The sequence below is a fragment of the Pagrus pagrus genome (genome assembly GCF_965226575.1).
Source record: "Pagrus pagrus genome assembly, chromosome: 14".
NCBI classification, from domain to species: Eukaryota; Metazoa; Chordata; class Actinopteri; order Spariformes; family Sparidae; genus Pagrus; species Pagrus pagrus.
In genome coordinates this window covers 20731443-20744815 of record NC_140198.1, presented here as the reverse complement: position 1 = coordinate 20744815, position 13373 = coordinate 20731443, and the positions used below count along the sequence as shown (strand labels likewise).

The 13373-nt window shown below is 41.8% G+C and overlaps 1 protein-coding gene across 2 annotated transcripts in view; it reads right to left on the bottom strand.

Moving 5' to 3' along the window:
* The window catches only part of mtus2a (microtubule associated tumor suppressor candidate 2a), a 50253-nt gene that overhangs the window by 17803 nt on the left and 19077 nt on the right, over positions 1-13373 (bottom strand). For both annotated transcript variants that reach the window (XM_084373333.1, XM_084373334.1), the window contains exon 4: positions 12154-12408. In XM_084373333.1, the coding sequence (XP_084229459.1) occupies positions 12154-12408 (255 nt within the window). The remainder of the gene's footprint in view (positions 1-12153; positions 12409-13373) is intronic.

Sequence of the window (13373 nt, the reverse complement as noted above, 5' to 3'; positions counted from 1 at the left end):
ATTTAAGTTCGTCAGCCAATAGTGTGACGCCACTTGTATTGCGTGGTAAAATGTGTTCCGTCAGCGATCAACAGTCGTACCAGTTTAACAGCATGTGCCCAGCATACTGTACCGCCCCAAGCTAGCTAGCGTTAGCAATGTTAACATTTGTCAGCTAACATTAGCAATGTTAATGTTAGCGAGCTAGCATTGGCAACATTATGGTTAGCTAGCTAGCATTGGCAACATTATGGTTAGCTAGCTAGCATTAGCAACATTAACATAAGCTAGCTGGCATTAGCTAGTGCAACAAACTGCCACTTGAGGGATGATTCGGGAACAGCCTGACATTCCGAAACACCTCCATTCCGAAACCCCTCCATCCCGACACACCCCACTCTGACACACCGCTGTTCCGAATCCGACTTTCAACTTCCAATTACTTCCCAATATGGTTAGGGTTAGGGGTTAGGGTCAGGGGTACCACAATAGCCTTTTCGGAATAGCGGGGTCTTTAGAAAAATGGGAAACCACGGCATTACGATGAATGGAAGTCTATTTTCGGAACAGCGGGGTTTCGGAAAGGCGGGGTGTAACCGGATAATTCGATCAACAGCGGTGTTGTAACATGAATGCACTGGCACCTTTAAAGGGACACGCAATCAGTTATAGCTTCAGATATTCATCCATGTAAACATAAATTGAAATGCTTACATTAGACTGATAAAAATGATTTTTTTTTTTTTAAAAGCTATAAAAAATATTGACATGTTGTACATATGAGCCTTGTCTATGATTTCTCAGTGCTCTGTGAATGTGCTGCTCATGTTGCTACATCACCACATACTACTGAGGTTACACTCCCAATGCTTCATTTGTCGTGCGGTAGCTCCTCCAGGAGTTGATTAGCGAGGCTGTTTACAGCTTTCTCTCCTCATTAACCGGTCATGGACACGGCCAGTGACTCCAGGCCGGATGATCATGGAATCTCTGCTCAGCAATTACTCCTGTCAACACCCTCTATGTAGGACTTCCACAGGTTAGAGTGTTAATGATAAGAGCTGTGTTTGTAAACAACAAATAATATGATTTTAAAATGAGAGAATATCCACCGCGTTTATCTCAAATGCTTTGACTGGCACTCAAACATCCCAGGTTGACACAGATCGACGGGCTGGTTGATATGAACAGGAGTGAGCTCATTAGTCATAGGTCAAGTATGAACGAACAAATTCCCAGAGCGCAGCGCAGGGACAGGGGGAGTAAATGATGACGTCGGGTAGTCAGAGAGACGAGACCGAGGAATGCTGTGAATGATGAAAAGGAAAGTGCAATTCGGGGGGCTTCAGAGAAAGAGAGGAAAAAGGGATGAATTTCATTAGCGGTAAAAGCTAGCTGATATGCATCACTGATTGGCAAAGTGCCAGCCGATGATGGATAACAGGGCGTGAGGAGGATCGGAAGAAGAAGGAAGGAAGAGGGTGGCTGCATGGCATCATGATGAAGCAAACAATAGAGGAATAAAAGGATGGTGCAATGGAGCCAGTGGCAAGCTTAGCGTATTATGATGATGGATGAAACACAGCAGATATTAAAAAGGGACTATGAGAAAGTAGAAACAGCTGAGAACAAAAGACAGCAGGTTTACCTTCCACCTCAGTGGGAGGCCATTTTATTGGAGCAGCTTGCACTTCATAGCAAAACTAATGCCAGTAGAATAACGCTGACTATCATTCTGCAGTCCTACACACCGACTTCTGAGAGGTTTCCTTTGTTGTATTCGGTTCAAGGAAAGTGGCAATGCAGCCGAACGTCACCTGCACGAGCACCGGGTTTAATGTGATTGTGAAACTAACACCTCGGAGGTGTTTCGTTTCTCTGCAGCATAAACACTTCTGTGCTTGTCAGCTAAATCAGCACGTTCACATCCTGAGAAAGACACTTTCCTGCTGTCCTCGAGGATTTCATCACGGTGTAGTCTGTCCAGGTTGATTACAGCACACACTCAGGTGCACAGCATGAAGTGCTGACGTGCCAAAGAAATAGCTCTGATCCTTTAAAAACATACAGCCTCTGGGAAATACACGAATACTCCAAAATGTATTGTGTGCGTAAAAAAAAAAAACACCCAAGCAGCATCTGGTAGGAATGAACTCATTGGGGGTAGTTTAGAGGATAAGCTAGGTGGTTGGTTTGATAGAGGGAGGGGAAATTTAGCAACCTTGTTGTTCCTAACTGATTTATTTATTGTTTTCTAAGCATTGTTATGTTTAATACAGTAGTGGAAGAGCTACCCAGATCCTTTCCCCGAAGTAAAAGTAACAATTTCACAATGAAAAATACTCCTGCTGTAAACTACATCATGTAAACTACGACCATTGCTGATGAAAATCTGACTGACAATCTGTCAACGAATAGGAGAAAATCACAGGCTTAAATAGACAGAGACTGATAAACAAATGAAAGACAGGTGAACAGGAGAAAAGGCATGAAAAGGACAAAGGGAGGAAGTGAACAGCAGAACATGGCACATGAGGAGAGAACTAGAAAATAAAACAGGAAGTACCTTAACAAAAAACGCAAATCATGACAATGAAGGCATTAACAGTTATATTAAATTGTGAATTACTTGCTATTTGGAAGAACAAAACTTGATCTAATCTAATTATGTACTTCTAAATATATGTCTTTTCCATATGATATGGAAATGTACACCAAGTTTGCATGGATATAAACTCAAACTGAGGCGTAAACAGATGCCAATTGTTTAAAGACAGACAGCGCTTCTGCACTCAGTTTAGGTGATTTTAAAGTCTAACTTGAGCGGTGGCTGTTTGATTAGATTTACTGCTGTTCCGGACAGACGTCAGCTTCATTCAGCACCGTTCAACACAAGAAGACATTGTGTGTAATTAAGCTTGAAGATTGTATTCATCAGAGCCTATGATGGGTCCTGTTCATTAATCGTTGCTTCCTGTCGGCCGTTTGAAGCCAGTTTAAGATGTTTGTCACTCTTTATCCATCAGTCTTACAGTACGGGGCACATTGTTCCCTCTCAGTGTATGCAAAAAGCCTCTGTCATCATTATGTCTCATGCTGTTTGAGGGGATATTGCGGTTTTGGAGTGAAAGGTTTTTAAGTGTTTTAAAAGAAACAATATCATAACCTTAAAAAAAACTTCCAAACTGTGCTTGACAACAGTATGTGCTGCAACAATTAATTCCCCCCGGCAACAAAAGGGTCTGCGAATGCAAGTACACAATGGTGCATCTGCAGCGATGTGTGTGAATGTCAAGGTTAAAACTGCATACATAAAACACAAAGTAATGGCCCTGCAGAGACCAGACCTGGGCTGCAGACTGAGAGATAGATTAGATGGTAACAATGGAGCTGACAGCAGCATCCACCGGCCTCTTGTCCTCTGTCAGGACCCAGATGTGAGGAGATTAAAGGTTCGGTCCGAACAGAAGGACATAAAGTGAAGTATTTCGCATCTTATGGTCAACAAGAGAGCGATAGTCCTCCCCAGTAGAGCAACATTTACTGAAACTGGTCAAATTGTATCGTGCTGTAAGTAACTTGAATGAATCACAGACTCTCTCTGTTATTTTTGGACTCATAGTATAATCTTGCCTGGAGACAAAGATCCAGTAGAGCTGCCCACAGTCTGCTGGGCACAATAGTACAGTATCCCTGACAAGGACCGGCTTACAGGACAAGAGCGACAGTTATGGAGGGATTAAACCAGATCAGAAGAAGTAAAAGGAGAGTACAGTTAGTTGAACTTCTGGTACTGTAAGAGAGGGCAGCAGAAGGACTTATGTATGGAAGTGACTGACTTTTAACCAGACGGCCTGGGTTCAAACTCCAGTGACAGCCGAATCATTCCTGCTCAAGTGTCCCTGACAAAGGGCCGGCTCTACACACAGTGCAGGCGACATGGAGCCAGCTTGTTGCTGCGCCTCTCAATCACTTTGTGTAGTCCAATGTTGTTTCGCATTTGTCTGCTCGCACCAGGATTTCTGTAGAACATAGATGAATAAAATGTTCTTCTCTCTTCCTGTGCACATGTGAACAGAAACAGAGATTTTCACACAAACACGACCCTCATGAGCCGTGTGAAGGTTACCGTAGTAAATTCAGCAGAGTGCAGAATCACCAAAGGTTTTGGCATCACATTAAGGAACACTGAGAAAACTGAGCCAACGGATGTTTAGAAATACGTATAAATAAAACATTTGCAAAATCTTCACAAGTTTGCATTTTGTGTTTTAAGGCCACAGGCTGATAGTATTTGCTGAAGTGTTGTTACACACTTTGCGTTGTACTTCTATACAAACACTCATTTCCTGTAGGCGGTGCAGGTGTTAAAGCATGTTTACGTCTATACGCGTCTTTCCAGACGTGCGATAATCTGACTCAAAAGATTAAGTTTGTGCACTACGGTCTAGTTCCATTAGTTGCTTAGCAGCTGAAGCATCGATGAAAGCAGGAAAGAGCGTAAAACAAATGCAATTTTGAGATGCCAACAGCGTTCTCCTGGGTTGAAGTCTGGGTCCTTCCTCCTGTGCTCCTATCATAAATACTACATCCACTAGAGGTCGCCACCTAACAATAAACATAAATATGGGTCATAATAAGCAGACCACACCGACAAACAAAACTGCTGGATGTTTTTGGCCATGTCTTGACCCAATGGTTCGGTTAAATCCTCATCTTGCATCATGCTATCTGAAAACCACGTGCACTAGATCTCTCCCTAAATCCTGCCATAAAAAGAATATTTGCAGATGTAATTGGCTTGTTTCGATGGCGACAGCAGAGCATTAAAGTGGACCAAAAATAAATGTAAACTGTGAGAGGTAATATGAAGGCTACATTTTCAGAGGATGAAAACATTTTTTGGGCACAGCTAGGGTGAAAAGCCTGCACTGTACATGCTGTGGAACAAAAAGTAATCAATTGGCAATTAACACAGAAGCGAGCAGAAACATAGATTATTTTTCTTAGCCGCTGAACCCTTTTAACCCCACACTAATACTAACATACACCACAACTCTGATGATATAATCAGTATCTAGCTGCTCTGGGTAAATTGAAGAGCAACACCTTTATCTGATTTTGACGCTCTTGTTTTCACATTCCCAATGTTTTTGTCGCTCTGGAGCATCAGTTAAGCTCATAAACAGTGATTAACATGGAGCTGGATAAAATACACTGGGACTCTATCAGTTAATGAACAGGCCCATTGAGCCCATCCTGACGCCGCTGCTCCAGTAAGCCTCTGCCTGCCATGTTAGTTTTCCTCTCCTCAGCCGCAGAATGGCAGCCATATCTAATTGGCCCATCTAATTTGCTGCTCTACCAGTGTGTGTTTGTGAATATCTGTGTGCGCACATGCACCATAGAAACCATCTGCTCACAGTGAGCTAGCATGAGTCACAGAGCAGATCTGAGCCATGGCATCTGGGGGTATGGCATCCACTCTCCTCCCTGCGCCAATCTCTCCATGCTTCTCTCTTTCCGCTCGTTTTCTTTTTCCCTTTCACATCCTCCCTTCCTCTCTCTCTGTTTCCCCTCTGCTCATTTTGACTCATTGAATTTCGCTTTTATCGCCGCATCTCCCTTCAGCTCATCGTCTCCTGTCAGCTGCCGGCTCAGTTTCCCCCTTTCGTTTATTCGATTTCCACTCTTATTTCATTAAAGAGAAGACGGATAGAGGTGAGAGTCCTCTAATAACACAAAGTTTGTTTTGGCGATTGAATTTCCATCGCGGAGTCAGCGCGGCTCAAAGGCACAAGCTTCATCAGCCCCCTTCTGCTGGATCTCTTATCGGCTATGTAATGGAGTCTGTCAATCACAGTGGAATTAGCAACGTGGCCCCTCGGTTTCTTACATGCACGGATCCTCTCTTTCTCATGCACATGCACGTACACACATCCCTGAAACACCTTAGGGGATGTCAGCAACTGGGCTAAAGTGAGGATTGGGTTAATGGCTAATCAATGTCATGGAGAGTAACCTATAGCCCCTCAGATGCTAAACAAACACACACACATACACCTGTGCATACTTAGTAAACAGGCGATAAGAATCAATCAAGGCCATAACAATTTAGCTCAGTTTCACCTCGGTTACCTCCGTGTGATTGTGTGTGCTTCCATTATAGCTCTCCTGTATCTGTGATTTGTTTCACTTCAATCTACAGTATATCTGGAGGCAATTCATTTTTTTACTTCAAATATATTACTCCAACAATATTAAAGGTGTCAGTACTATTGACTTTATAAAATATGGACGAAGCTTCCTCGTTTGAAAAGTGAAGCAAAGAAAGAAAGCAAGTAAGTGGATTTGTTTTCTTTCTAATATCCAGCAGAGGGCGACTCCACTGGTTTCAAAAAGAGGTCTAATTATATGTAAGCTTATGGGAAAATGAACCTACTTCCAGCTTGATTTATTACCTCAGTGAACAGTTTCCTAATCATTTTTATGATCTCTAGTTTCAAGTCTTCTTCAATACAGCATAATGTTCATTTAGTAAATTACAATCCCACTTAGGGGTATTGTACTATACTAATATTGTTGTGATATTTAAAAATGAAATATTGATATTGTGTTAACACACATATTTTATTATTATTATTATTATTATTATTATTATTATTATTTTCGTTCTTGCATTATCATAGTAGGTGGCATTAATGCACTTTATTGTGTCCTGCTGCACAAAATCATGTCGGAGGAGATGACAGACTAGAGCAACACTCTAGGTAAATATCGCAATAATATTGTTACTGTCAACAGAGCAACTGTCTACCATGTTTTTAAATGTCATTTTTCAATACAGAGGGCACAATAAGAAGAAAATCCATTAAGACCATGTTATTGGGCTGCAGGTAGAAATCTTGAAAGGACATTTATTCCTCCAAAACTCCATGGATCCAACAGTCGTACACTGTGACTATGTACTGTTGCCTGGGCAGATCATAGCATGTTCTCGTAAGCCATGTATTCCACAGACACACAACTGGTCATGCACATTTATGTACATATACACACATTTGCAGATTGATCAGAGCAGATTGACAAGCTACGACAGTTGGGAGTTTAAACTCTGGGGATACTTCCTCTAACCCACTTTACTTGGGCGCAGCAACTCTCTCCTCCCTATCGCTCTATTCCTTAATGATTTCTCCCATCCGTATCATCCAGGGCCCTAATGGAGTCCACTTTGCTCACTGATCAATGGGGAAAACGAACAACTGAGCCTGGGCTTTCTTCTCTGTGTTACAGAAGGAGGTACCGGGCTGCTGCGGCTCCCCCGACATCCTTGACGGAAGGATGTGTGAGAACTCATCTGTCAATCTGTCTGTTCTTTGATCTGAGTTGCAGCACAGCGAGAGGGGCCAAAGATCCCCGGGTGGTGGAGGAAAAGCAGGTATCGCAAACAATCACCGCATGCGCACCTCAACAACACTGACCTGTTTGTGCATGCATTTACAAATACATGTAGGTTAAACAGAGACCGAGCCTCTGGAAATTAACTGAAGATTGTTTACCAGCTCTCATGAGTGCTACTTAACTTTTCTGTCCCCATCGGTGTTTCACCGTCTTGCTGCGAAAAACAACATTTTCACCTACAAATGGGTTTGTGCAGTCAGTCAGAAACACACTCTAATATTTCACATGGTGCCTGGGGCTACATAAGGATTTCAAAATGCATTTTTTTGGGGATAAATTGATGATATCTAAAATTCAAATCAGGGAAGGACTTGAATGAAATGTCAACCCGGTTATTTAAGCCTTTCTAAATTGGCCCAAGGACAAAAACAGCAACAAAAAACTTTAAGGTTTGAGGTTAAAGCTCTGACCAAGTGTAAACCCACCGTGACGTCACCCATTTGTTTGTGGAGTACTGTTTTAATGCCTCAAATTTGGCATTATGGCCGTCGTCGAGCCAGAAGTGAGGGTGGATCTCGATCATACCCTGTCTTATCATCTTATTTACCCGTAATGAGATAATCCCAGTCCAAAATGGACATCATGCTGTATTGAATAACAATTGAAACTAGTGACTGAGACCATAAAGTGATTAGGACCATGTTTACTGATGTAACAAATCAAGTGAGAAGTAGGCTCATTTTCTCATAAGCTTACATACAATTGGAGGTCTTTTTGGAACCAGTGGAGTCGTACTTTGGCATTAGGTTCACTTTTCAGATTTGGAGGCTTCGTTTCATACACAGTAACGATGGTTTTACAGGGGACAATCTGAACAGCCAAATGTATGATGACTGAGAGAGAGCGGTATCTATAGTCAAGCCCACTTTGGTCTGGAAGGTTCAAATGGAGCGGAGAGTTCAAATGCCTCACAGCTAAAGGTCACAAGCATCACACTGAGTCAAAAGAGGAAGTAAATGTTCTTGCTCTCCCTCCCATCCTCCTGCCTCTCTCATCTTCTCACACACATACGCACAAACACACACACTCACAGGAGTGAACATCAAAGGCCCTTAATCTTTTGCCTCTCATGTCTATCACCCGTTCTTCCATTTTGGTCTCACCGAGCTCTGAGCAGCAGCAGGAAGAGGAACATTCTGCTGCAGGCACTACTTTTAAAAACTTCTAGCTTTTTCTCGTTGTGCTGGCAGGTGTTTCTGTGCCTGGTGAGTGTGTCTGTGCATGTGCGTGTGTGTGTGTGTGCATGTTTGTGTGGTTGACAGGTAATATAAAATGGACAAAATGCCGACAGAGAATGAGGGGCGATAGATTACCGAAGGAATTCTGCACATTAAAATTGGCAGCGGCATAAAATAGACAACATGCTGGAGGTCACTGTTATATTTTATATTTTATCTTAGTGGATGCACTTGTTACAGTAAAGAGTCAGATTCAGTCTGATGTACATTCATGGGGATGAACTCAGATCTTTTGGTGTGGCAGAGACTTTTCTCTCGCCTGAATCTCATCAGATTGATTCATGTTAGTTATATTAGCAGGATAATTTATTTGGAAAAGTTCTATACAAATGAAGCTATTATCTGGAGGAAAAGGAGGGGTAAATTTAATACTGTTGATTATGTTGCATTGGCTCAAAAATAGAAAAATAAAAAAATACAGCCGCTGGCTGCAGTCTGTGGCATACCATCATCCAAGTGCCATGGAAACTGTGTTTTGCGGTTCATTACCGTACTGCTATACAACACACTGATCTTATAACGTTTTGACTTGACATGTTTACTTTAGATGCTGGAGGGACTTTATACTTTGAGCAATTAATAAAGAATAAGAACATGAGAAAGACGAGAAGAAGAGAAGTGTTGTATCTTGCTATTGTTGCACACAAAGACTGCAGCTAACAAATATTTTCTTTATGGACTAATCCACTAATTATTCTGCTGATTATTATGATTCATTTAGTCAACAATGGAGACGTGAAAGCAGATACAAATGATGCCAGGCTGCCAGCCCGACTTCATTTTCCACAGAAAAGTTGTGCCCTGTGCCAGACAAAAATGCATCTTGAAAGCTAGGTCTATAGGAAACCAGTCTAAATGCTGATGATGTCATTATTCTACAGCCATAACATTGTGCAAACCACACTTGTCTTTTACCAGTTTAATTAAGTGATTAATTATTCATAAAAAGTAAAAATGAGCACCTCCCGTTGTAAAGATCTTGATCTGGCTAGTGTGAAATAGAAATGTTGTTTTTAAAGGGGACATATTATGCTTTTTTGTTTGTTTTTTCCCCCTATTGTGTCGTACTGTACCATCAGCTCCCACCAGTTAGTTTTCATTTTATGCCTTATCCAACCCATATAAGTTACACTCCGACCTTGTGACAGACATTAAGAATAACTATGATAACTATATAGAAATGGCCAGTCTTCTCGCTCATGGCCTCATTTGCTTATGTAGGTCATCTCGAGGCATCAGTATTAAATCTAGACTGTTTAATAACCTGTTCCTTGTCATACGATTAGGAAGCTGGGACTATTAAATGTTTGGTACTTTTGCTTAAAAAACATTAACTGATGATCAAAATAGTTGATTAATATTTTGTTTATCGATAAATTGACTAATCATTTCAGCTCTATTGCACACACAAACACACAACAACATATTTTGTCAATACTCACTATGCAATTAGAGCACTACTCAATTAAAGCCTTTCCCCTATCATCTTTTGACCCAAACATGGAGAAATAAAGAAAGATAAATCACTCAAACAGATGAGGAAAAGCTTTTCAAAAATGAAAACCTCAACATTTATTTTTCTTTCTTTCACTTTCTTTAAAGAAATAACCATGTTCTCCCCTGGAGCCCCAAAGGGAGTCCTCTTTTCCCTGCTCAACACCAGCTGAAAAAAGCGCCACCCCCACATTAATGCACAGTCTGTATTCATTTTCAACCAATGAGCGAGAGAGAGAGAGAGAGAGAGAGAGAGAGAGAGAAGAGGGATGAAACAAGTCTGAACACAAGGGGGGGGGGGGGGGTGTAACGAGTGTAAGGAGTGATGACATAACAGGGGGCCTGACATGCGTGAGAGTGGAGGTGCTTACGTCAACTGTAACTGGGAGAGGAAGAACAAGCATTCCTTATGTAGGTCACATTAAAAACACATGCAAGCCGCCACAAATTCAGCCAACTAACCGACCAGCCTGCAGAGCAGCTCTGAAATCACAGCTGTAAGTAAACCTCCTGTTCTCAATGACTGTGAGAATCAAAACCAAGCAGGCTACACTGTTATTTCTGCTAATGCTGACTGAATCTGCAGCACATTGGAAATAATACGAGCCTGTCAAACTGCTGATGAATCTGAGGAATGACTGCATGTGCTGTGTTATCTTTACCTTCTAAAGTTTCATTTAAGGGACATCCTGCTTTCTTGTCTATAATATCGCATCAACTTTGCGGCGAGTCATCACCCTTTACTCATGAATCTTAAAGATCCCTTCCAGCTTTGTTTTAAGATGTAAATAAAATACTCTCCTCTGAATAATGATGTGTCAGATATGGTGTTTCCACACAAAATCAAGTTAAATTATCTTGTTCTAATCCTCAAAACAACATCTACTGTACTCCTTCTCTCCCATTCAAAATTAAAGAATCTGTGAATAGCTGATTATTTTTCATTTTCAAAGTTCAACTGTTGGACACGAGATATTTCCTGTTTCATTTAAAGCTCATGTATGAACACTAGAGGCTTCAGGTTTTCACGTCACACTTGTATATATGAATACTGGACCAGAGCTGGCTTTCAAACTACACCTTGAAATCCGACAGAGTGACTTTACTTCAAAAAATCTAGGAAACCGATTAGCTACCGAATGGACTAATACTTTTAAGTTGTCAAAACGTTTTAGCACATACAGATTCAATTTAACAGTCTACTTTACTAGGTCATTCTGAGGTAATCAGTTTCCCCTACTATTTTAAAATAAAGTCAACTTGTAAAATTTACAGTGAAGTTGTAATGTCACAAATCATCATAGATTGACCACTTACTGTAAAACCTGATTTTTAGTGAGCACAGAGAAAATTGACACTTTCATGGATTTATGTGAAAACTCTGCACGTACATCAATCCACTCAGTGAAACACTCAACTGTTGGACTGTAGGAACATGAAAAACACATTTTTGAGTGAAGGGGGACTTTAAGAGTCATCCTAAAGCAAATGAAGCAATTAGTAACAATGTCACAATGTCCTGACCTCTAGTCTTAATGAAAACGATTTGAATGAACTAACATTATTGTAATTTTTTTGGCCAATCATGTCTGAAACATGCACAAACGAAAATGTGCTTTTCAAAATTGCTGCAGCTCAACAGTTGTTGTTGACCTGGAGCCGGTTCATGTAAAAACAGCGTGAAGATTAAACTGTAGGCGGGGTAGAGCTCAGGAAAAAGAAAGCAAACTGTAACATAATGAATGTGGGAGGGGGCTGTTTATGCAAACTATATTCATGAGGGGAATACGGCAATAAAGACAGCCCGATGATGGTAATGGTGTGCTCATGATGTAGAGATAAACTGGCTGTTTGTGAAAGCACCATTGGGATTAACAAATAGATACCAACATATTGTAAACAAAAAAAGACAGACACGCGCTGAAAAGAAGAATCAAATCTCACAATGGTAGCACAACAGATTGGCATTGAGCGGACTCACGGTGGGCTGTCCTGCAGGGGTCACTCTGCGTGCTGTCGGCAGAGTGGGCCGAGGACACGGAGGACACGCTGGAGCTCCTGACGAAGCCGAAGGCTGCGAGGCGGCCCGCGGGGAGGCGGCTGGAGCTGAAGCCGGGTGGGCGCAGACCAGACTGGCTCGCTTTGGGAAGCAGAGAGCGGGAGGCTGCAGCCTGGGGCTGAGCTGCTGCTGCTGCTTGAGGAAGAGGAGCAGGAGCGTGGTGGGTGAAGACCTCATCTGTTAGAAAAACACAAAATGAAAAAATCATGCTTTTTTATGTAGTATTAGATCATTTTCATACAGAAAGCAGCTAGCCTCTGGTCCACGAGCAGGGTTTGGTTCGGTAGAAAGAAAATAGTTCCCACATGAAACTACTCTCAACATGGTCTGTGGATTATCTTCAGTAACTGGGTCATGATTTCTGGAAAGAGACATTTCTCTTGAGTGCCATCTAGTTCCATTATATTCAAGAGAAGGGAGAAATATCTCCAAAACTCAGCAACTCACAGCAAAACAATCTAGATAGAGAAATATCACTTCAGGTGGGAGGAAAAATATTGATTCTTGATTCGGGGGTGAACTGTCCCTTTAAAATCTACATGTAGTGTCCTTAGCTCAACTGATATCATCCAGACGGGGACTATAGGCAGCAGCCAGACAATGATAAACAAACTCATCCATCCCTGCATTTCAACTTGAGACGCAGCATATGGTGCGTGTGCTGTGTGTGTGTGTTTAAATGACTACTGTAAACTCATTAACCACCACTCACATACCAACACAATGCAGGGGATCCAGCATAGCTGTGATGTTTATTTCCCATGTGAATCATTCATCATCCTGCGTTGACTAAGCACTTAGCGGGCACCAGGAAGTTTCTGTGTCACGACTCCGACTGCTACAGCAAGCAAATATAATAACTGTACACACAACAACCTGCCAACAGCTGCTTTTGGCTCTGGCCATGCTCGCAGACCGGGCTGGTGGCCAGCAATATCTCTAATGCCGACACTGTTATGACATTCCATGTGACACCCACAGTTTGGATCTTTCGATGCGTCTCACATACGTTGCATTCGCCTGTGTTTATGGTTCATTACGTGATCAGTAATTCCTCGTTCCTGAGTCCAGAAGGCTCAAATGAAAGCTGGATTAAAAGAGAGAAGACAATTAAGAGGAGAGAAAACGTCTTCACAGAGGAA